General features: G+C 37.7%; 1 protein-coding gene across 4 annotated transcripts in view; it reads right to left on the reverse strand.

Annotated features, from left to right (window-relative positions):
* Positions 1-234: 234 nt before the first annotated feature.
* ccser1 (coiled-coil serine-rich protein 1) overlaps positions 235-26,903 on the reverse strand; it is a 99,527-nt gene continuing 72,858 nt past the window's right edge. For 3 of the 4 annotated variants that reach the window (XM_079827221.1, XM_079827222.1, XM_079827219.1), the window contains one exon: positions 235-3,786. Coding sequence is in view for 2 of the 4 variants with exons in the window: in XM_079827219.1 (XP_079683345.1) it covers positions 3,289-3,786 (498 nt within the window). In the remaining 2 variants the exon portion in view is untranslated. The remainder of the gene's footprint in view (positions 3,787-26,903) is intronic. The other variant, XM_079827220.1, reaches the window with a different exon arrangement.

The following is a 26,903-nucleotide window of genomic DNA, read 5'->3' on the forward strand; positions in this document are numbered from 1 at the left end:
AGAAAGTGCTCGCTTTAGACCACTGCAGGCCATCAAAGCAATAGCATTTTCCTGCCTAGTTTCCGGAGATGATGATGGTAAACAATAATATTGCTTACAGTGTACTCTCCTCTTCCATTAAAAATGATGTCAAACATCAAGGAGCAGGTGTACTGATGGTGCAGTGCTGGGAAAACATCCAACCAAATAACAAAAACTAGGTCTTACATGTATCGAACCTTTTTTTTTTTTTTTAAACATCTGTCTTTAATGAATTAATATATTACATTCAGTGAAAATCAGAACTTTATCATGAAAACCACCAGCGAGAGAAAAGATACAGATAAAGGTCATTTCAAATCTTATTATCGTTTAAATCTCTTAAAAGTGCCATTGTTATGCGAACCCTGTACATACTGAGGAAAACAAAATGATGCAAGAGATGATTTCGCATATCATCAGAATCCGTAACAAAGACAATTGTATACGCATCGATACCAGACAGACAAAAAAAAAAGCCTAAAGGTGATAGTCGTTTCACAATATCACTTAATAAATAAGGCCAAATAAATATCTATTCAACGTTGAAGTATTCAGTTCAGAAATGTGATGGCACATATAGTCATGTTAATGACTGAGTCACTTGAGATCCATGAGCTCCCGTTCTTGCACCGACCCTACCCATGATCTTGCATATTCAAGTCCGTTTAAACGTCCGTCCTTCAAGCATCATGGCTCAAACGTGTGGTTTAAAGTCATGTGTCAAAGACACAAGGGAGGCTCTGGAAGGAACAAGGACAATTCCTGCCTCTGGGAACACGCATTTAACATTCACCAGTCACAAACTGGCACCCACACAGAATTTAAACAGTATTGCTGACCGCAGTTATCGAGAGCTGAATTGTCTCAAATTGGCTGTCTAACAAAAGTCTGCACTCCTTAGGTCACTCTGAAATACAGGGTCCAGAATTAACCCAAGGATGAATCAATTAAGATGATTTACTGGCAATAAATATATCTTATGGACCTTTTTTTTGTTGCAATTTTTATTATTATTTATTAATGATTCATTATTAATGTCTTTTTTCCATCAGTATTTTCATTTTGGGTGCTCATCCCTAATAATTATTTCCCAATTAAATTACCACTGTCACCAACACCAACTTTTATGTCAAAGCCAATTTTAACTCACATTTAACACTTGAATTTACACATCGAATGTTAATTCTGGACCCTGAACACGAACACATTTCAGTTTTTGGAGTGCATTTTCAGGATCGGAGCGTATAGTGGTGAGACCACACTAAAGCATCACTCTCCCTGAGCCTGATCACACAGAGAGCTGGAAGTAGGTCTGGGAAGAAGAAGGAGATAGAGAGAGAGCGAGGAAGTGATGATGTTCCCAACAGATTGCTGAAATTGGAGCAGTGGACCTCAGGGAGCAGACCTGCTGGATGGATGGGACTGCGTTTCTTCAGGGTTTCCTTCTCCTCCATGCGTCCTTGCTTGAGCTCATGATCCGCAAAGCCGGGTCAACACTGTCCCAATGTTACCTTAACGTTGTCCCAACGCTGCTAAAAAGAGGCCATTCCTCGTTTCAACCTCCTAAGACTGCTCCGTATGAGGCTGTCTATGGCAGTTTTAAATGTATTGAAGTTATCAAAGTTTAATTAAATGTATCTGCCTTTTTTATAAAGGAAATCCAAAGTCTCATCTATGTCAAATGTAATAATGTAGTTAATTTCTCTAAAAGGAGATCTCTACTTCTTTTTGACAAATGAAGGTTATTTCTTTCTTGAAGTCCAGCTGCCTTTAGATCCGTCCAAGTGTTTACTATTCCAGCTGAATCTTTCCACCAAGGCTGTCAAATCTATTTCATCTTAGATTCAGCGCAGAAATCTTTTTTAGCTTTCATTTTTTTGTTCGCAGCAAAATAGTCGAAAAAAAGAGAAAGATTAGCTTGCAATTAGAAGAGGCTAATGAGTGTTACACTCCCTAAAAGGGGTCTGACAACACGTGAGTAATTCTCAACCGGCAGCAAGTGTTTCAATGCCCTCTCTTCAACTGAGGATTGATTTGGCAATATATGCATGGGTCTTCAGTGTCATGTTTGCTGGTGCAAAACAACGTGCTGGGCTATTTGTGCGAACTAATATTATAAACATCACTACTAATTGGGTGTAATCTAACAAGCCAGTCTATAATTTGGAGTCTAAGAATTGGAGTAAAAATGGGTTTGTTTAAACTTAAAATGTTTAATGAGGATTCTACAGGGTCCAAAATTAACTTTTTAGTGGGTGAACTGAGAAAACCTACCAGCCATAAATTATTTGTATTCTCATGAAGTTGTATTTTTTCCACAAAAACACAAATTTATTCGTCATATTTAAATTATGTTGGCTTATGACTGGTTTAATGAGTAATATTGAGCGAAATAAACCGCACACACCGTTCAAAAGTTTGGGGTCACTAAAATTATTTATTTATTCATTTTTATAATTTATTCTTGTGTGACAAAACAATTATTTTAAATTGTAATATTTTTTCACAATATTACTATCACATATTCTACCAAATAAACGCAGTCTTGATGAGCATTAGAGACATCTTTCAAACATCTTTTAAAAAAATCTTTCCAACCCCAAACTTTTGAAAGGTAGTGTGTGACCAAATGGAGTTCTTGCAATAAATGAGAAAAACTTTAGGTTTTAATAGACTGTTCGTATGTCGGTCACTTAAATTGATCATTTAAAGCAGCGAAGGTCAGATTAGCATTCTTACAATATAATTTAAACCATGTAATGTTATAGTTCCCGATAGAATTTCCGGCCAACTGGTTAAATTAACTTGCCAAAACCTTTTTTACTTGAATATAGGGCTTGTCGAGTGTTAATGTTGGACCCTGAATATCTTTCAGAGATATAATGGAATGCAAAACCGCAGACATCCTCTCTAGCATATTAGCAGAACTGTACAATGTGATAGTGTTGCGAGTAAAACTCGCATTAGTGGACCGTTAATCTAAAGTACTTATCGGAGCAGCATATACTATTTCTTCAGAAGGTTTAAGTAGTGCAGACAACGGACTGGATTTGACACTTAATATAGATGATGAGTTTAACCCCACAAAGGATAATAAGAGTCTCGGTGTGCGGTCCAAGTTCGTTTGAGGTTTTAGAGGAAAAATAGCCTTGAATGTAACTGAGTGCACGTGGGTCTGAAGGTACTCGCGGTCACTGAGGAACTGCACCAAGAGTTCATATCCATCTGAGGCATGTGTCACTGTGCGTGTGACACGTGTGTGTGTTTTCAACCGTCCTGCTGAGCAAGGGCCTGCAGTTCAGCTGTATGGATCGAGTGCTGTAGGAAGACGTTCTTTCGGCTGTACATGTGTAAAGACAGAGGGCCACGGGGCGGCTGACCCAGGCGGCCGGTAAAGTTGGACTGAAGCCTGGGAATAGGCCCTCGCTCGCTTCGCAGTCCACGCTCACTGTCCGAGGACAGGCTGCGCGAGGGACTGGCCTTGCTGGGGAGGCTCACGCTGCTGCCGGCCACCACACGAGGGATCTGAGACGGCCCCGGGTGCTCGGTCTTCCGTGGCCCGGGTGCCTCAGACATGGACTGCCCACCTTCAGCTCTTCGTACCAGCTCCCGCACTCCTCCTCCGCCATTGCTGCAAGGCCTCTCTTCACATGGTCGACTGTGCTGGTCTGCAGCGAGCGATCGCGCCACCCTTCGCTCCCTTGTGAGGCTGCTGCTGCTGGGAATGTTGCTGTTTTGGCCTGTAGGTCGACTTGGAAGGATTGCCTGTCGAAACAAAAGATGGGAAAGTGAGAGAAAATTAAGCCACTTAATTTGCTGACATTTTGACAAAGCTTCCTTGGCAGTCTAGAACCTTTTCTAATTGTTTCCAGACCAACTGGAACTTTGCCTTTTTTAGGAAGAGGAGGCCAAAGGCACACATTGTGGGGAGGTGGCACGAGAAAAAGCCTGTGCTGAGGAGTTTGAGCCACCTGTTCATTTCGCACACAACACTGCCTCTTCCTTACATAACTGGCCCTTCTATTACTCACAATGCTGAATGAGTACAGGGGAAATATTGCGCATGAAAAAGAAATTAGCTGCAAACTCGAGAGTGATTGTTTGATTCATGCTGTAACTCAACTTGTAAGTCAGACTGAGCTGGCAGCCAGAAAGTAATACTTGATGCTAATCGGCATTTCGCAAAGTGAGAAAACCTAATTAAGTGTGATGTGGCTAATGTGGGAACTTCAGCTGTGACGTGAAATTGAATTTAAAATAGAGTCTGTAATTGAATTCGTACATTATGGGGCAGAATCCATGCAAGGCGTTGAGAGACTCACATGCCAATGCAGGTGAGAAAGGGGACATGCATCCCGCAGGTCCTAATCTTATTTTATCATTTACTCTGTGAAATGACATTGTTTACCTTCATACTACATTTACACTTCCAAGTAATGCCAGGATGCAACCTTATTTCCTTAAAACAAGCTCACAAACAATCAATTCTGCAGTTTCGGTTCACAAACAGCACAACCAAAGCCAACATCGGATTTAAATAGGTTTTTAAAGCAACAAGCTTTGCATTCTTCCATATGTAATGTTAGATGGTGGGATTTTAATAGGACATTTTAATGTTAACTGGTAAGTATTCTTTCAGTTATATATCACATTGTCTGTCTGAATTATTTTTGTCTTGAGCTGTACATTTCATTTAATATTTAAAAATTTTATTAAACTTTTGAACTATTCTTTAAGTACTTTTCTTTGAACTACGAACTCTTATTTTCTTTTTAAATTGTGCCCTTTTAACATTTATGCTGTAATGTTTACTATTATTATTACTTAAAATTTTAAAATAAATACAAAAATGTTGTGCCTTTCTATTTTTGGCCTTGTCCTTGTTATTCTAATGTTTATTGCGACTCTATATTACATAAATGAATGAGAATGGAAAAGATGATGCACTAACATTTTATTTATTTGTTTCTTTCAATATTTATTTTATTTACTGTTCTTTAGTTCAATATTTCTTTCTGTACAAATAAGATTTACAAATAATTTACTATTTTGTACAATTTTTATTTATACTACCAGCCTATTTTGCACTTTTTCATATTCTGATCCACTTTTTTGTATCTGCAAAAAACACACTTTTGCATCTGTCATTTTATGCATCCATCCATTGGGCAAGTTTACAGACACCATGCTAAGCAGCGGGTGTTTGGGAACCGCAGCTTGGATTTACAATGTCTGTGTCCTCTCAAGTACGCGCTCTGCGGCATTCACAGTACAAATTCAGGCCCTAGCAGACATAAATGCATCAGATGGTGACAGAGAGAGGGAGAAGTTTGGTACCTGCACTGGAAAAAGGCCAGGAATGCACACACATACACAACTACAGTGTCATCTGGTGGAAAAACAGCAACCGGAGTAAATCAGACTGATTTAACGGTCGTAATCCATTTGGGTCTTTATTAGCCTGTGAAGAAGCTGGTCCTGTGCTAATGGCACGCTTCTGTTAAAAGCCCTTCGGCTGATTATATGCAGTAGGCTGGAAGTATCAGGATTCAGCCTACTCATTTTCCACACTTCAGCACACCTACAAACACACACATACACACTCACGCACGCGTGCGCAACAAGCAACTGTTGCGAAGAGCCACGCTGTCTAAGCCGCAGGCAACGGACAGTAATCCTTGTGTATTATGTATAGTACTGGACTGATAACTGAGCGCAGAGTACAAATATCTAGTTATGTATTACATAAAAAAAATCCACTCAAGCAAGCATGGCTCACTCTCATATTCTCCGAAAAAATAATATGTTTGGGGAGAGAAAACAATTTCACGGCACTTCTCGTCAGTCTCGATAGACAAGAATGCACTTCTTTGTTGTTTATTTTTTTTCTTGGAATCATGTAAAATAAATAGACACTATGAATCTCAGAGGTTTTCTCAAATAAACATGATGAAAAAGGAACACCGCAGTTTCAACTCTGAAACGGTGTGGTGAGATTGCATTTAGAAGAGTAGGCTTGTCTTATTCATCTTTACGAAGGTAACTTGCGTTAAATACACCGAAACGCACCTTTGTAATCACTCTCAATCAGACAACAACAAAGCGATGGGAAACAATTAAGCGCATTTTGGAGCAAAGCATGCTGCTATCTTTTGTCATTGTCTTCCAGGCTCTATATTCAGCCATTGAGGGGCAGAGGTGCATGTTGTCTGCTCGCACTTCTTGAAACTCCATCCGTCTGAGCCTAAGTTAAGATGATGAAGAGTGGCTTTCAGAAAGAGAGAGAGAGGGAAAGAAAGAGAAAGCGAGAGTAGATGAAGTGCCACAGTCGGAGGGTGCTTAAAGACAAATGGCTGTCCTCCTCGGCAGCGGCTGATTACGAACCGCCCCTGAATGCATTTAATGAGCTCATGGGCTACAACGACTGCCACTCTTCCTCAGCACCTTGTGCCATGCTTTGACACATGAGCTCTGTAAGGATGTGAAAAAATACAGATTTTCATTATTTAAAACAAATCAATTATTAAAGTCAATGGAGCTGTCGACATGATCTAGTTCGTAGTAAAGAGTATATATATATATATTAAAAAAAAAAGTTATAGTGTTACTATATTGGCTGCTAGTTACCAGGGTAAGGCTGTGTGTGTCCACCTAGCATATTTTCCAAATTGTTTTCAACGGGAGCGCCGCGTTTTTAAAACAGCAGCAGCATGACGAGGCACTGAGAGCTAAGCGCTCTGCATTTTTTACCGGTCACCGAGAGTTGAAGAATGTTCCACTTTGGATAAAATGCAAGCGGCAACCTCTGCCAGTTTCACTTGAAGCCAATATGGAAATGACTTAAACTGCAATTCATCGACTGGCCGCTAGAGACAGGCTCCAAAAGGGACCAGAATCTCATTGAGCTCCATGTTAAAATGCCCAACTTTACAGCAGCAAAAAAACATGTTTACAGCCTTGAGTGACAGGTGGATAGCCGTTTTCTGCTGTTTGTTATTCATAACATCAACTCAGCTCTGCCCACATCCCGTCTCTTTGCCCAATTTCAGTTATGCGGGAGTGACGCACTGCCAAGATGGCAATGGCCGACTTTACGCTTCAAAATTGCTCTTCAGAACCCTATGGGTGACATCACGGACACTACGTCCATATTTTTGCACTGTCTATGGTAAAATGCAGCGCTCATCACACAGCCATCCAATCACAGTTGAGGAGGGGCGGGACAAATACAACACCAACCAACCACCACATTCTGCTTGTACAACGTCAACAGATGACAAAGTTAACAGAACAAATTATTTAAAACAAGAGCCAGAAAAAATACTTTACATTGTACTCATTTTTTTTGTATAGAAACAATACAGAAGCAAACTACCTGTGAAATGAGATGCTAGTAACACAACCGTGGACATTCCGTATCATAGCAAGCAAAGCATCTTAACTGAAAAAACGTTGTGCCGCCAAAGCGCTCTCAAGCGTCCACAGCTAGGCGTTTTCAGTGGAGTGCCTGGCGTTTTCAGATGGCTACACACGTTTTGGTGGACATACGATTTGTAAATAAGATTGTCTGATATCAGAATCGTTCAAAAGAAGACTGCAACGTTGTACACACCATCCATAAAAATCCATCTGCATATGTACACTGCTGATCAAAAGTTTGCAGTCATTAAGATTTTTAAAATGTTTTTTAAAAAAAAGTCTCTTATGCTAACCAGGACAGAATTTACTTAAAATCAAAAATACAGTAAAAATAGTAGTATTCTTCTTCATCATGATTAACAATATTTTTGTGGAAACCGTGAGACTTTTTTTTCAGGATTCTTTGATAAATAATAATTTCAATAGAACTGTATGAAATCGAAATCTTTTGTAACATTGTAAATGTCTTTCGTCACTCTTGATCAATTTAATAAAATATGAACTCCTTTAAAACAAAACAAAAATCTTTTGATCAAAAACTTTTGAATGGAAGTCGTTTATATAAACTAATAGTTGAATGTAAATTAAAAATGTAAAAGAAGAATTAATTAATATGGTCACTCACAATATACGGTGTATCTCCATAAAAAAAAAAGAGAAGGTTGAATCTAAAAATGGCAAGAACGGACTGATATTCAACAAAACCTCAAACACGCTTAACCACAACCTTGTATTGTAAAAAATAATAAAAAGTTAATTAAAAAAAGCCCTGTGACTTATGCATAATAGCACAAATATTGCAAACAGCTAATGATCTGAATTCTGATAGTAGTTGCCCAGAAAGTTCTTGTTCAAGTTGATAGATTTGTTACAGACGCGTTTTTGACAGGCCTTTTGACAGCACATTAAAGCATAAGGTGCTCTCAGCACGCTAAAAATTCCTTCTGAGAAGTTGCAACTCCTTGCTTATCCCCTTGCCAAAAACAAACAGACAAAAAAAAAGAAATCTAGATAACCTAGTTGAACTCACAAACTGACTTATCGTTTAGCATCCTGACCCATACATAGATCACTGCTCCTCTGCAATGGAATTAAGAGAAAGAAATGTCAGCTACAAAAAAAAAAAAGACACCACAGATTCATGTGTGCTGAAACCGTGATCGGTTGAGAAAGACTGATCGATATTTGAGGGCTGAAAAAGAGGCTCCCAAAAATATAAAAACAAAATGGATGGTGGCACAGAGAGAAAAAAAAAAGCTGAGACAGTGAAGATGTGAAAGAGAAACAAAAGGAGTTGAAAGAATGTAAGAGCGGGCGTGCGGGGTGGGGAGCTCCGTTCAGCGAGTTTCGTGTGAGCCTTGTTCCTAGATGATGAGGCATGATGGAGGCTGGATTTGATGTGTGGAGTAACTGAGCACACTTCAAAGACTTTCCCCCCTATTGAGGCCCTCCAACAGCTGTCAGCTTTAGGGAAGATAAGATTCTTTACAGTCCTTGTCTTGTTCTCTCTGACAGCACAGGACCTGGATAAACAATAACGGGAAATATATATCAAGATGCGGATGGAAAAAAAAATCCAAGTGAGAGCAAAAGAGATGAAAAAAAAAAAAAATCATAAATTGAGTTTCTATCAGATAAGGTGGCAGATGTCTTCAAAAGCTGATGAGATTGTTGCAACTGCCTGGGTGTATCGTAAAGCCGCAGCTGCCTGTTTAAGGACCGTCAGCTCCATGAAGTAAGTTTATGTGTGGCTTCCCACAACAACATATGTCACATAAGTGTCATGAGCTGACTTTGAATCAACATGACGAAACGCACAAAGCAATTGAGGAAACCTACCAGCTCCTTACGTTCCAGCTGGATCAATTCAACCAGCCTCTCCAGACCAAAACTTTCGCAGAGATTTGCTGTCCCACAGTGCAACGGACAAAAATAACAGTCTTTTGTAAGACTTTCTGAGCCGAGCAGGCCATAAGCAACCTGGCATGATGCAGTTTCACTCCATCTGGGGTGATGGTGGTGTGGAGGCTGAACATGATTCATGGTGCCAAAGGTCTGAGAGCCCTCGGGCTGTATTGCTTTCTGTATCTTGTCCGCTGGCATCCATTTGGTCCGGTGTCACTCTGTGGAGAGGTAAAGTGTCATCCACTCATGGCTGCAAATGTCGAGCCGGGCTGAGGACTCGAGCTAAAATCGATGTGATGACCTGTTCTGCATGGCCCAGTCCCAGACTTTTATGTCAGGTGTGAAAGTATATGAGGATACACATCCTCGAGCCAAATAAGTCACCTGTGATGACACAACAGAGGAAGTCCTATCACACTAACCGGACTTAATGTGTGTAGGGCCTAGGTGAGAAGATTCCAAACGTACATGTTCAATTAAAAGACGCAGAAACAACATTTACATGGTTAAACTGCAAATTACAGAACTGTTACAGTTCCTCTAATCAGATTGGCTGAACAGCATTCCAAGAGTGCTGATGTTTAGTCCAACAGCACTGGGACATTTCACTGTTTAACCCTTTGGGGTCTGAGGTGTTTTCTGGGCCATGATGGTGTTTTGACATGTCCTGACATTTGTGTCACAATTGTGGCAATCACCCCATTCCTAATCACAGCATCCTGGACCAGAGGGTGTGAGTGGTACTGTATGGAAGCAGAGCGGAGTACATCAACTGATTGGCCAGTTTTGCAAGTTGTTCAATATGAACTGCATAAAAGTATCACATTTGCAGTTGCACACACACACCATGCAGTATTCTGCACCATTCAGAATTGAGAATGCCTTAAATAAAGTCTTGATAAAGCTTTGGCATTTGAAACTTATTTTCATACATTTTAAACACTTATAGAAAAGTGTATTTAGCTCCTACATTTCATCAAATGTAATTAAATACCTTTTGTGAACCAGGGAGGACGAACACTGCATTTCTCAGAATAAAATACTCTTTGAAATACGGGTTCCAGAAGCAAAGATCCCATTCATTCTCTTCATAAGGGATTTTTTTTTTTTACTTTTACAATAATTTTTTGGGTCAGATTTACTAAACAGGGCAAATTGGCTTCAGAGCGCAATCCCATAAAAGCACCAAAAGGAGCGGAAAGTTCTGCGAATGATCTACTGACATTGCGAACATTAAAGAACAGATGCAGTCGGGTCTTTTCCATAATGACCAATAAATAAAGGCCTATTGAAGCAAATCGATGGGTTTGTGTAAGAAAACTATCCATATTTAAAACTTTTTAAAGTAAAATATCTAGCTTATGCCAGACCGCCTTCCGTATTCAGCCGCAAAAATAACTGCCCATGCCTTTTCATCACTTGCCTTTAGTAAATCCTGACAGTAGTCTAACACCAAAAGAGGGCTTGCACTGACAAGCGGTTAGTAAATCTGGGGGCGTATTACAGAAACTTTCTATCTTAGGTCTTATCTTATTTTTCATAATTTCGTATTACAGAAGCAAATCTTAACTTGATTTAAGATTCTTATCCTATCTTACAAAATCTCATTTTATTTGTAGTTAGGAAATCTTAAACCGTTCCATCGAGTTCGGTAATCAACTGTCAGGTCTGTTACCAAGCAACCAACAACGCGGAAACTGCTTCGAAGGTAAACCTGAAATCAAAATGGAGAAACAATGGCTTGCTTTTAATTCAGAACTTGAAATTTTATGCAGAAAATGACATTTTGATAAGCTCCGTTGAAAAGTTAAAGCCTGTTTTATACATCGCCTTTTGCAAAAAAAAATAAAACGCGTTAGTCACTTCAAGAATGAACTGGCATAAAGTTGGTTTGACGTTATTAGACGTTCGATATGCAAATTTAGGGACTGTCTCTAAAGATACATACCACATTGGTACCAAGATATTTCTAACTTCAATAGCATTTGAACAGAATGACTTACAGTATCAAAACCAACTGTAAAGTGTTCGTCTAGGTGTCCACTATGATGCACACATTTTACATATTCGGTTCAAATGCTAGTGAAGTTTAAAATTACATACGACATTGGTACCAACATATTTCTGAGATGGTCCTTAAATTTGCGAATATCGAACGTCCAGCGTCAAACCAACTTTACACCAGATGAAGAACGACCGGTAATGCTCTGTGACGGCTCGTTGGCCTCTGTATGTTGGTCGCACCAGTGGGGTTGTCCTAAAGTTAAGACAGCTTTTAGGATTTTTTTGTCGAGTTAGGATGCTTCTGTAATGCCGTTTCCTATCCATAGTTAAGATAATATTATTCATTTAAGAAATGTCATTCTGTAATAGCCTTTGTCCTAAATGCGGTCCTAACTGAAATTGCCATGGTTACCAAACAGATAAGATAGGATTCTAAAGTTAAGATGTTTCTGTAATACGCCCCCTGGCCCCTAAACTGTTAAAGAAAGACCTACTGTGAACTACAAGGTTGTTAGTTGAGGCTATATGCTTTTATTAAAGCCCTCAGCCCACATTATTTCAACTTATTTCTTAAATAATTGTATTTAACAGTGGAACTCCTGGTGAAAAACATTACCCGTGATTCCGCAAAGAAATCTGCACTAATTAGAGAATCGAAAACAAACAAATCTTTAGCGCACTCCCACTTTTATAAAACATTGAAAACTGACATTATAAAGTAATTCTCCCTACAACTACTTAAATGTTTTTATATATGCATATTTTGCAATAAACATGAAGTATACTGTTTTTTATATACATCATCATTTTTAAATTTCTCCATTTATGTAATTTGTCATTCATGCTACTTCATAGGATTGTTGCTCTTTCCCTCATTAAATTATGCACACAGCAGTCTTTCACTGTTGTGTTTTTGTCAGATTTGAATACCCTTTGTTGCATCAAATTAAAGTTTGTAATGCTGTGATTCACCTCATAGGTGGTTGGTTTGGTTCATGGATTATAACTTTAACAAAGGCTTTTTTTTAAATCCCTATGGGACAAATCAATGAAAAATATTCTTCTAGAACCAAGGCCACAGAAAAACTAGATGGGAACTCTCGCTCTTTACTCATTTAAATTTCAACAGTAGGTCAATTAAAATTCCAAGGCAATTACTTGATTCTGAATTTTGCCCAAACCTGACCAGATTTCATCTATATATTTAGTATTGAATATGAAAGTATATTGAGGTAGTGAATGCAACAGCTTGCTGGTGTGACACTGCTTAATCGAAAGTTTCACATCATCATCGCCAGCCTTTACTATTTAAATCGTCTTCCTCAAAGTGGAAGTTTTTCAAGTTTGCCAAAGCAGACAACCGTAATTATTTTTTAATGAGGCAATTCAAGTTTGAATATTTCATGAAGAAAGATAAATGTTCTCAGTACCATCTGTATTTACCAATGTTTTTTGAATGAGTGCAGTGTTTGTATATAGGATTGAATAAAAGCCATTTCATGGCAAGCATTATTGGAGTGTGGGCTTATGCTTTCCTCCCTAACACACCTGTGAAAACTGTTGTCTGACCCACTACATTTCCCCGAGGCCCTCATCTCTTATCAGTAGTACACGGACTGCTGGAGGGCTTGCCTACTTCACAGCACCTCATTTCTCACACCAGTACACCCTACATCCGCGTCAGACACACACACACTCATTCGTTCTTCTCTCTTTAAGGGCCGTAGGGCCATCACAAAGCCTACACTGTCTGGACGAAAATGCATCTTTAAAATCCACCATAAATTCAGGCTGTCTTGTATTGTTTACTCTTCCTGTGGCAATTCTGAAGAAAGCTCTCCTTCCTGTTCAGCTGCAATGGAGGGGGGTGGTTGGGGGCACGCTACAAGAAACATTTTCAAAAAGTTTCCAGATATCATTGTTCAGTCATCATTATAGTACTCTGTGAGCTTGAACAACTTTAGCCAAATTTGTTTTTGTTAGATTATTTTCACTAGAAATGACTAAAAATACAAAACAGCTGATATAAAGATTACACAATTTCAAAATATGAAGAGTTAATAATGACTTCAGACCAAATCTGGCAATTTATTTTTTTCTCTCTGCCAATAAAACCGTTCCAAAATAAGCCCAAGCATCAAGCTTTTGCATGGTGCCAAGCACTCAATATAGGAAAGCAGAGAACACTCTGTCCTTCCCGGCTCTCCTGAGCAGAGCTGTCAAATGTCACTCGCCGTGACTCTGTGAGTGAAGGGAAGAATGGCCCTGTGGACGCCCGTCTCATATCTAACTCACCTTGAGGGCTCTACAGTCAGGGCCCCTGCCACCGGCTACTCACAAACACGTCAGTCCGGTTTAACACACGGCCCTTATTAATTACCACTAGTGTACCTACTGACAGACCATTGAGTGGTGCAGGAGAGAGAAAAAGACATGAGGACAGGTGTTCCTCGTGCATGCACATCACCTCACGTCTGTTTAGTTTAAACTGCATTAAAGGATTAGTTCATTATAAAATGAAACCATGAAAATTACCTCATGATTTCCTCACCCTCAAGCCATATCCTGATGCTAAATATCCTGACCAAAGCTTTATAAATGGCAGTGCCACACGGCTACAGGGGGGTTAATAAAGGCCTTCTGAAGCGAATCGATGGGGGTTTGTAAAAAAATATCCATATTTAAAACTTTATTAAGTAAAATATCTATCTTCCACCAGACTGCCTTCCATATTCAACTTGCGCAGAAAGTGTAATACCACTTGCAGTTCAAAACGCTTACAAGTGATACATTGCGCCAGTTACATTTTTTGATATAAATTTGAATAAAATTAACATCTACAACATATTTTTTCACTTTGATATTTTTTTTATTTTTTTTATCAAAGTGAAAAAATTTGGTGTAGATGTTAATTTAATTCAAATTTATACAAGTTATAAATATAGTAAACACTTTCTAATGTTTAATAAAAGGGCAAATATAAAACCATTGTTACACTAGTTTAAAATTAAAAACCAAATGTAACAAAAGCAAGAATGCAATGTTGCTTATGAATTTATTCTTACATCATATCATAAGCAACAAAAACCTATACATTACCGTTCAATGGTCTGGGGTTAGTAAAATATGTTGTTTCTTTTTGGAAAAAATTCAGAAAGGATGCATTTGCCAATAGGTTACATTTTAGAATACATTCAAATAGAAAACAGTTACTTTAAAGGGATAGTTCAGCCAAAAATGAAAATGACCCCATGATTTACTCACCCTCAACAGTGATGGGGAGTAACGAAATACATGTACCGGCGTTACGTATTCAGAATACAAATTATGAGTAACTGTATTCCATTAGAGTTACAATATAAATAGTTGGTATATAAACTTGACGCACTTTAAGTCTAATAAAGCACAAACTATGTTAAATAGAATTTGAAGTAAAATTGATCTGTCCTACACCATTTTCTACTTTACCACAGTAAATGATGCAAATATACTCCTAATTAAAAGCAAACAAAAGGAAGAAACATTTAATCCCCTGTGAGACGTAAATGAAGATTTGGGGAAAAAAATAAGAGATTCCATGTCCAGAATAAAATGGAGTAAGCCTATTGTTAAATTCGTGGAAAATTGGGTGACCAGATCGCAAAACGCAAGCAAAGCTTAAATTTGGCTCACCTCACAAAGCCTCCCTCTCTCGTTCGGCATGAATCCATTTGTTTCCATGGCTGCGATTAACATTTACTTGCAAACCTATTATTTATTTTGTAAATAAAGCTTTGTGCTTAACTCGTGTCATAATATTCACGTAAAACAGCATTCACATACGCTGCTACTCACCGCCGGTGCTACCCATGTTAGCTGAATATTTTATAATATAATATATGTTTAGTAAGCAGGATTTGATGGCCGCATTCCCACACTTATAAAATCCAATTCAATGTGGAAGTAATCCAAGTATTCAGAATACGTTATTCAGATTGAGTAATGTAACGGAATACGTTACAAATTACATTTTTGGGCATGTATTCTGTAACAAAATACGTTTTGAAAGCATCCTTCCCAACACTGACCCTCAATACATGCTAGGTGTATGTGACTTTCTTCTTTCAGACGAATACAATCAGAGTTATATAAAAAAAATTCCTGGCTAATCTTTATTTATAAGGTTATATTTTATACTTTTTAGTTATAGGTTATACTTTATACATCACTGACAACATAGTTATGTATATTATATTGAATTTCTGTCAATAGATCCTCATAAATACTACACACTGCACCTTTAAATTGTAACTGTGTTTCACAACATTACTGTTTTTGCTTTACTTCTGATTAAAGAGACTTATTTAAAATAAAAATAAAAACTTACCGACCACAAATGTTTAAATGGTCGTGAACAGGAACAGGAAAATGTCAACGTGAATGTAATTGATTTTATAGAATGATACTAATTTTTCAATGAAAGCTTATGAATGCATTTAAAATTGTGACTGAATCAAATTGCTGTTAACATTTTGAATCTAATAGAAAACATGAAACGAATATAATTTTTTTTACCATTCTATAAAATCCATTAAAGCTTATAAATGTATTTAAAAATGTGACTGAATCAAATTAAAAAGAATGCTTTTGAATTCAATTGAAGACCAAAAAATCTAAAAATCGCTGTCAATCCAAAGATTCACAACAACAGATTACTCAGTGTATAGTACGAGTGTATTTTAATGTGAAAGTGTGTGGGTGGCTTGTCTCATTGAAGACGCTTCACATTAAAAACAAAGACAATTTATTCTTATCAGATTTTCCTGTTCTGCATATTAATTATCTGTATTTGTCGGCAAAACATTGCAACCATGCACCTCGAGGCATTTGTGAATGTGCAGATTGCAAAGGACTTGTTCATTAATATTTATGCTGTAGCTATTTCCATTAACGCATCAGTAAATTGTTATATCAGATTCAGAGGGCTTTGGCCCTCAGTATCTAAGAGCTGATATAGTCACAGAACACGACAGAAGAACCCAAACGCTTATCTGCCGGTGTCCCATCGCATTAAGCTAGAGAGCAGGAAAGACCCTGGCCTATACAGAAGTGGTGCTTGTGGTGTTTGAGTGTGTCACGCCTCACCCCGAGCCTCTGATAGATCTAGGAGAGGCAACTCACACTGCACCTGCCCTACTTTGGTGTGACTAATGAACCTGAGGTGTCCTGAATCTGTCCACTGACAGGGGGAGGGGAGGAGAGGTGCAGATCTGGTCTCTCAGCTGGCCATAGTCGCTCACTATAGAGTGGTGATGGATATGCAGTCTCATCTCTGGGCACAGAGCCAGGCCGAGCCTGGACACATGAGAGTGCACACACACAGATAACAGTCAGCAAGATGCTGCATCAATTAGCAATGCTGAGTGGGGAATGACCACGGATAGGGTGCCACATCTAACTATAGGTAGGGGGCACAGAGACATCCTTCTCAACATGAAAGTGGTGTTCCTGGAAGCAAGCCGACAGCTTCATTTCCCGTGACGGGGATATGCAAAGTTGATCAAATCATGCTGTATCAAAGGAGGACGTTCTTTTCAAATTTCTAATGATTGCCTTCATTTCCCTCACTCCCTCAGAGACCCTCGACTGGTTCTCAAGGACAGATTATGGACTGGGCCGATGGGACCTCTAGCTGCCAGTGGGCTTCGAGCTGAGATAAATGCTGAAACAAGCCACTACAGATGTAAAATTGAGACATATAGATGAATGGCGCTCGAACATTTGCCAGTGAAGGTTAGCAGAATGTGAAAAAAATGAAGAATGAAAAATGATCCTCACTCCACCACCAGCATTAACACCTCTTTAACGGTCTCTTTATTTTTCAAATTGGTAATACAATTACTCATTATGTGGTCATTACAGAGAGCTTAAATTAAGGCAAATATGATTAAAAATGCCAAATAAAATTGTTTTAACAAATTAACATTGTATTCTGAACAAAATGTTCAAACAAAAACTTATTGTGTAGCATAGTGAAGTCCAAATGTAATGTTGAATTGAATATAAGGAAAACTTTGTTTGGAGTAAAAAGGTGAGACAAAATAAATATTTGACTTCAGGCAGAAATATTCTTGCAAAATAAGACTGGCGATATACCAGTAGACATGATTAACGGTAGAATTTTGTCACGTGGTAGAGATTTTGGACTACAATCTCTATCGCGGTTACGCTCATGTGACGTTGCTGTGCTGCGCCGTCACAAAAGCTTATCGTTTGCATGCATTTTTAAGCAATGCGGTTTAAAAACAGGTGATTTTATACCGCTGAAGGGCAATTATCAGCGAAAGATAACTAATTTCATTATATGCACAGCACACGCTTTTCTCAGCGTTGTCTGAGAGATGTGCAACATGAAGAGCACATGAGAACTGAACGAGTGCTTTCTGCCGCCTAATTGGGTGTGATCGGTTAAATATACATACCTGTGTGTCAAAGTGACCATGTATAAGCAAGTAAACAGTCATTTATGTCTTAAGTTAACGTAAACAGTTGAGAGAGAAAACGCACAATTATATTGAATCAGTGCAGTCTTCAAATGACAGCATCAGGTAGTTTTTCAGGTAGGTCTTATAAAGGCCTTCTGAAGTGAAGCGCGTTTGTGTAAGAAAAATATCCATATTTAAAACTTTATAGACTAAAATAACTAACTTCCGGCGGATTGCCGCATGCATCGATTTACAGCGAAAAAGTAACCCCTGAGCATGTGTATTGACGAACGCAGGAACGCAGAGAATAGAGCAAAACAAAACACTGATCATGAATTAGAGTCTAAAACAAGAATTTTTAAAGAGAAATGGCGGATGATTTCAATATAAGAGGAGAGGGGCTTGAGTTTGTTGCCCAGCCCTATCCACGAGAGGCGTCAAAGCTTGAGAGATGCTACTATACATATACATGTCAGGGGTTACTCTTTTGCTGTAAGTCGAACTGCATACGGCAATCCGCCGGACGTTAGTTATTTTAGTCTATAAAGTTTTAAATATGGATATTTTTCTTACACAAACGCGCCACTTCGCTTCTGAAGGCCTTTATTAACCCCCCGGAGCCGTGTGGAGCAGTTATATGATGGATAGATGCAGTTTTATGGATTTTAAAAAACTAAAACAACAATTCACTGCCATTGTAAAGCTTGGAAGAGCCAGGACTTTTTTGACATAACTCTAATTTTCATTTTTGTTTAAATCAGGGTCACAAAAACAAGTATCAATAAGGACAACAATAATGACAACATTAAATGGGAACTAAACTGCTTCAAAAATTATATGATTTCTTGATACAGTTTTTTTCGGAACCAAAAAGCTGGAGTGCTGATATCTTGCAATTGCAAAAACAGGGCCTCCAGTGAGGCATGTTCTCCAGACACTCACAGGACCTTGCATTATCCGGCCTTGCTTGTTCAAAACTGTAAATGTTCTGTCATTTCCTACTGTAAGAGGCAGAGGCATCCTGGGGTAAATAACGTCCTCAGCAGCTCTGCCCACTTCAACAAACAGTGTTCTGCAGTGATATATTGGGCTAATGATGTGCTCGAGGACAATAAATAAAATACTGACGCAATAAAACCTCACACATTCATTTACCTTCTTTGAGTGTCTATAATGTGAACTTAATAAGCATCTCTCCATGAAGAAATAACTCCAAATCTCTGTAATTTGTTTTTATTTTTTACTAGAAACATAATTAGAGGGAGAGTGTATCTAATATAGTCCAGATGAAAATTGGCCCTGAGCAGTTGGAGAACGATGCTGAGAGGAAATGCACAAACATTTTCTGTTTCAATGAGCATTGAGATCTTCTACTTGCGTCTGGTGATTAAACATGGTGTAGGATTGTAGATATAAACCATTTATCATTCTGTATCCCCTGACATAATCTCCCATAAACATACCCACCATTAAATGACGATCAAGAATCTGATTTTCCATCGTTCGTACTACTTATGCATATACTGTGATGCTCCTTAAACTGTTCTTATTACACATCTAACATAACTACGAGAATGTCTCCAAGAGAAAAGGTATCTGCTTTATTTCAATAGGTGTCGGCGTAATTAGTCAATTTGTGTGGAATGCATAGATTTATGTTCCCCAATGATGGCGGCTCACGGGCATGCTGAAAAAATCAGCCGTTATTACAAAAATATTGAGCTCGATCTAAAGTGGAAATTTCTTAAACAGAGACCGAACAAAATGGTGCTCTGCCACTCTGTAAAAACGAAATGACAAACCACAGCAGCACAACTTCTATGCAGGAGCATCTGAAAATAAATAAAACATCCCGGGGCTCTCTTACCTCAAAAACGACAAGTATTTGGACTATTACAATGAAATTTTACACAGCACTAGAATACGGTTGTCAGTCTCATATTTTTCACGCGGCTCAAACATACTCTCTGCAACCGGTTACAGAGCATTTAACACTGTTGTTGGTTATTTAAAATATTTAAATGGATGAACTTGCGCCTCGATTGGACTCATTTAATTGTACACTGTCAATCGTGGTAAACGTTCACGGTTTTCTGAACACCGCCATGTTTGACACTGTTGCTATGTTACCACTATGGTTAGTTAGAATGCAGTTGTGGCTTCAGCGATTTGATCATACAGCTGAATGAACATTTCAAGCAGCTACTTTAATCTCCTGACTGAACAAAACATTTCATGGTTCACACTGGATTCACAAGTTTCTGCTGTAAATCCACAAAAGTGACTGTGAACGCAGCCATAGTAACGTTAAACGCCTTTCCTTATTACAGTACTGCAAACTCTTTTTTGGGATTTTAACATTTAAACGAAGCATGTTGCTGCACTCTGACAAGAAAATAAAGGGAAAAGACAACATTTGCTGATAAAAATAAAAAAACAATGTGATGATACCTGCATTTCTGTAGTACTGGTAGAACCGAATATATTCAGTACCCAAAAATAGACAGCTGCTTACAGTCGCTTCCGCGTTTATCTAAGCGCAGGGATCCAGACTAACTAAGTGCAAAAAGATTATTTAAATATCAATCCTGGATGATTTGCGCATCTCTGTGTGAATGTATGGCGCAGATGCGCGGTTTCATTAACCACACACACACACACACTGAAGCACACGTGACACTCAGTGTTCATACATACATACATACATACATACCATACATACATACATATACATATATACACACACATACATACATGCATATATATTTTGCAGGTATGTAATTAGGCCTACACTGATCTTTTGTGATAAATAATATAATTAGGTAAAAGTGAATTCACAGATTAGTTAGGGTTAATTATTTATTGGTAAATTACTGCTTATTATCTATTGGTAAATTAACCAAAGGATTAATCAACTATTCAGGGGAAAGAAAAAAAATTAAACGGAAAAAATAATTCTCAGATTTGATTAATCGAAAAAATGAATCGATAGATTAAACTATTGAAAAAATAACTTGTTCCAGCCCTAGATACTGTACATCAATGGCTTGGTTTCAAAACCTAGTGAGCTATCTTGCTGACTACATAGGGAGCTGCCTTCTAAAACAGCATCTTAAGTTACTGATATAAAGTGTCTATATCTATATAGGTTGTAACTATAGGGTGTCACTATAGATTTAAAATGAACGCAATGCAATATTAATATTGTGATGCTCCAAGAAACATTCAGCTTTGCCATCACAGAATATTTTAACATTCTAAATATTTTGAAAACAAATAATATTTTACAGTATTACCTTTTTTAAAGTATTTTAAATAGTCCAAATAAATTAAAATAGTTTTTATATATTTCAGTTATACCTTGTAATATAGAATGATTTGCAAGTATATTTGTAATTTGCATTACGGGATTGTTTTCACCACAAAGGATACCTGTAATGCTGCTTTAAAATTTCGACAAAATAAGGTATCTTTGTAGGGAGCATGATTAAGTTGCCTGCCTGGAACTGCCTTTGATGCCTATGGAGACAAGTCCCTGGATTTGAAACAGAAGTTATAATATACTGTATATTGCCAGTAAATGTCTATTTTCAGCTACAAACAGATTTGGACAGGGTTGGTCCCAAAGTAAATTTAACGAAACAACTCTTACCTAATTTAATTTCCAACTAAAGTATAACTTTTGGCAAAATTGTTTTTTAATTCAATAGTCATGTTTACCGTAAAGAAAAATGAGGTCATACTAACTATATTAAATGACTAAGAAAATTAAGTTACTAACATTGATTATTCTGAACAGCTGCTTTTGATAAAACACAACAATTAATTAACTAAGACATATTTTGTCCAGAACAACCATCTGAATGGATTTAAAAGTTAAATTTATAGTTCAGTTCTCTGCACAGTTTTTACAATATAATCTAAGCCAACTCAAAAGTAACTAGGCCAAGCAAAAAGCCAAAGCAGAAAATGCTCCAGGTGTTATCCACAGCTGCAAATCTTTTTCTCCAGCCCAAAGTGTTCAGAGCGCCTACAGATAAAGCATACTGCAATGCCCTGGACAGGTCAGTAAAAGCAGAGTTCTCACAGACACACACACACAATTCGGCCACAATTACAGCCCACTTCAAGCATTTGACTGCTCCAGTCTCTCTCTCGCTCTCACTCTCATTTCACCACAGTTCTTTTCTTTGTTCTAGTCTCACTGCAGTCTGCAGTCCAGAAAATAATAGAGTGCTAATTAATTTCTAAATCCAGCCTATTCTCAGAGATGAACAAACCTAAAATCTTGCTTTTGATGAATGTGCCGATTGCAGTGATTTTCAATTACGACCCTCAAAAAAAAAGAAAAAAAACATCAACGCATTGTCGTCAGTTAATCGGCACACAACTACTGTACGGCAACTTTGTTTCACATTTCTGATTTAAAGTAATGAGTTCATGATTTCCTGAGTTATAAATAATGATTAACTGATTATTTCATAGGAAACAACAACAAAAAATCAGTGTTTTCATATTTTGTTCCAACATTTCAAATGGTGCAAATGAGCAGAAAAACTTTAGCCAACAAGTTTCTGAAGAAACAAACTGGATTTTGAGAACATCAAGCAAAATCATAACTAACAGAGATTTGTTTAAAAGGCTTATGCAAATCTGCACTATTATAACAGGAGAATGGCAGTGTACGTTTTACCATTATAAATACCAAATTATAAATAAATGTACACTGTAAAAAAAAGTCTGTATAAATAGGGCACAATGTACTGTATAAATATGAAGGAATTTTGCGTAATAGTTTTTTACAGGTGTTTTACCTGTATTTTGAATTACACATTGCATTAGTTTGTGTTTTAAGGGTTAATGGAAATTACTACAGAAATAATGTCCTGCAGAAAATCACCAGTACATTTTTCCGTTTTTATGTTTTACAGTGTATACATTTCAAAATGTATGTTAAATGTTATATAAACTAAAAAAAAAAAAAATCTTGAACTTTCTATTCAAAGAATCCTTAAAAAATGTATCATGGTTTCCAAAAGAATATTAAAGGCCCACTGACGTTCTTTGAAATGTGCAGAATTATTCAATGTGTTGACGTCATTTCCCCTGAAATGGCTCCAGCTGTTAACAGTTCCTCCCCTTTTTTGAAACAGCCAATAGCGTTTCTTTAATACCACAGTTTGACTAGAGCCTTTCTGTTTGCTAAAGCCAATTTCCTCCTAATCTCTAACCGTTTATCATCATATTCTCCTCCATATCGCTTTGAAATACAGCATTCTGTGCAGAATTTAAATGGGTCCGATAAGTTGTTGTCTGCAACGACTCTGTGCTCTCGAGTATCTAACGTTACTCTAACTTTAGACTAGAGCCGTTGGTGTGTGTGTGTGTGTGTGTGTGTGTGTGTGTGTGTGTGTGTGTGTGTGTGTGTGTGTGTGAAGTGCGCGTGAAACTAACGTGAAACCAGACTTTATTCACCTCAACTGAAAGCATTACATGTCTGAATAGTTTCCTATCGCATATATATAGTGCGCTATGTACCATTCAACATGTAGAGATTAGTAAATGTGTGAACAACTGAACAATTTCAGATGCACCTTCAGAGTCTATTTATAGTGTAGTGGGCGGGACGCTTCAGATTCTAGAGAGCATTTGATTGGACAGAAGATGTGATGAGAAGATGAAGTCTGTGATGATGTCATCAAAATCTGTGATTCATTTTAACGGAAGTGAGAGACTCTAAGTTTTGAATGCTTATATCTCCTAATTGCGAATTTTGCCATTGTTTTGGAAAACACCAGCTTATTCATAACCTTAAAGGATTAGTTCACTTTTAAATAAACTTTTGCTGATAATTTACTCACCCCCATGTCATCCAATATGTCCATGTCTTTCTTTCTGCAGTCGAAAAAAAAATTAAGGTTTTGGATGAAAACAGTCCAGGGTTTGTTCCGGCAAGTGAGGTCAAATTAGATCGTGGTCATAGATGTATACGTAGATGCCTCATTAGCGGCTGCACGGATCAGTAGAATGAGGCATCTACTATCGATATATCTATGACTACGATCTAATTTGACCTCACTTGCCGGAAGTTATGGCGGAGCTCAGAGACGATCGCGGTCGTCTGTTAAGAGATAAAATAATAGCATAAATACTGCTCGGTTTCTCGCAGAAACTGATCGTTTCACTAGATAAGACCCTTTTTCATCGTCTGGTATCGTTGAAAGCCCTTTGAAGCTGCACTGAAACTGTCATTTGGACCTTGAACCGTTTGGAGCCCACTGAAGTCCATTATCTGGAGAAAAACCCTGGACTGTTTTCATCCAAAACCTTAATTTCTTTTCGACTGCAGAAAGAAAGACATGGACATCTTGGATGACATGGGGGTGAGTAAATTATCAGCAAAAGTTTATTTAAAAGTGAACTAATCCTTTAAGGCTAAAATAGTATTACTAAAAGCTAAAAAACTTAAATTTTGATTTCAGGGGGCCTTTAAGCAGCATGACTGTTTTCAATAATTAGAATAAATGTTTCTAGAGCACCAAATGAGCATATTAGAATGATTTCTGAAGGATTATGTGACACTGAAGACTAATGGCTGACTAGAAATAAAGACTAATGAAGACTAGTAAAGGCAGCTGAAAATTTTACTTTGCAATAAATTATTTTTGAAAATACATTAAAAAAAACAAAAACATATTACATATTGTAATGGTATTTCACAATAGTACTGTTTTACTGTACTTTGATCAAATAAATAAATGCAGCCTTGGTGAGACTATAGGCCAGATTTACAAAACAGGGAAAATTAGCACAATCCCATAAAAGCGCTGATGGGAGTGGAAAGTTCTGTGCATGATCTACTGACAACACGCAAATGAAAGAACACCGACGCAGCCGGATCGTTTCCATAATGACCAACGCAATCTACCAGTTAGCTTCTGGTTTAAGACATGCTTTTTTTTGGCGCAAACATCAGTAAATTAACAAGTGCAAACCTTAGTAAATCACCTTGCATGATTCATTTAAATACTCTCCTCCCATAAATGTTGCATCTGAAACAGAAACTCATACAAATACATATGCAATAAGGTCAGCCACAAAAATAATCCTGTCCATGGCTTTTCAGCGCAAATTTTTCACTGCGTGTCTTAAGTAAACCCTGACAGTAGTTTTTTTAACAACAAAAGAGGGGTTGCGCTGGTGCAAGCTGTTAGTAAATCTGGCTCTATGAGGCACACAGATGTTGAAACAAAACGTGTTACAACCTCAGTCTTTAAATTTTTCAAAAGCACATCTGTACTACAGACTACGCAAATACTCCACCATCAGGGGGCACTCTATCTTGAACCGCAATCTTCAATACACATTGACATGTATGGGACGGTAGGCTTGAAAAAAAATTTAATAAACGTGCACAGAGAGAAAAAGGCGTTTCCGTATCAGCAGTGCTTCATACATGACTGCTCTCGGAAGATACTGGCAAGCATTAAGAGCAGTATGGAGTGAGCAGCAGGTCGTGTTCTATAAATGGCAAGCCTAGATTATGGTTGAAGGCAGGAACCAAACGCCCGCCATAATCCTTTAAACCTGACATGTAAATGTACAGTTCCTTCACAAGCTAATCAAAATTCATACAGGACACAGAAGTGTTGCGATAGTAACAAGCAGCACCTCTCTGCATACAATCTAAACAGCAAAAGCATCACGGTTGAGCTTGGCTGCCAAACTAGAGCAGAGCTGAAGGAAGCGGTTTGGAGATATCACAGCATGGTTAGGCTACAGATGGCTGCGTGAGGTTTTAATAGGATCCATATGGAGACAGGTATCCAGCACAGCAGTTTGTTTAAAACTCGGAGATGCACACTACAACTCTGGGCGAGAATGCACTTGGGTTTTTTGATGGACTGGCGAGGGAAAGAGAAAGATGGTGCTGGTGGAAAGGCTCATTTTTTTCTTGAGGCAGTGTTAATATGCTCCAGAAAGTTAGAAAGATGCAAGGGGATTAAGAACAAAAACATGGCTGCATGGTTTCAAGCATAACCTCACTGATAAATAAATGAGCTACACGAGGGACATACAAGGCGGTCTTGGCAATTTAGAAATAATGATAAAACAGTGCACAAAATGCTGAAGTCATAAATAAGAAGCATTAAAAAGTTTTGCGCAAGGATTGCACAAACACTAATAACTCAATGTTCCTGATTCGTTCCACATGCATGTGATTGCAAAAGCAATTTCAGGGATCATCAGTGAGGAATTATTCCACTTCATACGTCTTGTTAAGTTAAAGAGATAGTTCAGCCAAATATTAAACTTCTGTCAGTATTTACTCGTCTCATGTTGCTCAAAACTCCTATGCTTTTATTTTTCTATGAAAATAATGGTGTCATTTTCCTTTTGGGGTGAACTTTTCCTTTAAGCTCACCTTTCAGCCAAAAGAGAATCTACAATAAGATATATATATATATATATGGCAAATTTCCAGGGCAAAATGGCTCATTTCACATTGCCCATCTCATGAGACTGTTATGGACTTCATTTAAAACAACCAATATGAAATCAATTACATCTATGGCCATCCTTTGATTGATTTATGCAGGGCATTTCATTTCTTTCCCTTGTAAAAGAAACTACTGAGAACCACTTTGTATTAAAAGAAACATCCAGTTTTACTCTAGCAATGCAGGCCCTTGATGCTTCAATTGAGGGTTATTAAAAGTAATATCCCTGGTAATACACAATATGTACAATGTTGGTACGGAGAGTATAGAAACCCATCTGTCACTTGCTTAGTTAAAATTTAATGATAATATTCACTTTAATTCCTCCAACAGCAGCTGCCCAATAAACAGAGGTGCTGGTGGGAAAGATAAATTATTATGATCATTATAACAGATTTTTTTTATACACTACTACCAATCTGTTTGGTGTTACCTGTTTATTCTTTATTATTACTCTTTTCACTGATTTTAAATTAAAACTATGAAATAAAACATGCTTGGACAGTACCCAAATGTCCAAACATTTGACTGGTGTTTAAACTCTATATCATTACTGGTAACATATTTCTATTCAGTGTGTAGCTGACAC

This window comes from Gobio gobio, assembly GCF_949357685.1.
Source record: "Gobio gobio genome assembly, chromosome: 10".
NCBI classification, from domain to species: domain Eukaryota; kingdom Metazoa; phylum Chordata; class Actinopteri; order Cypriniformes; family Gobionidae; genus Gobio; species Gobio gobio.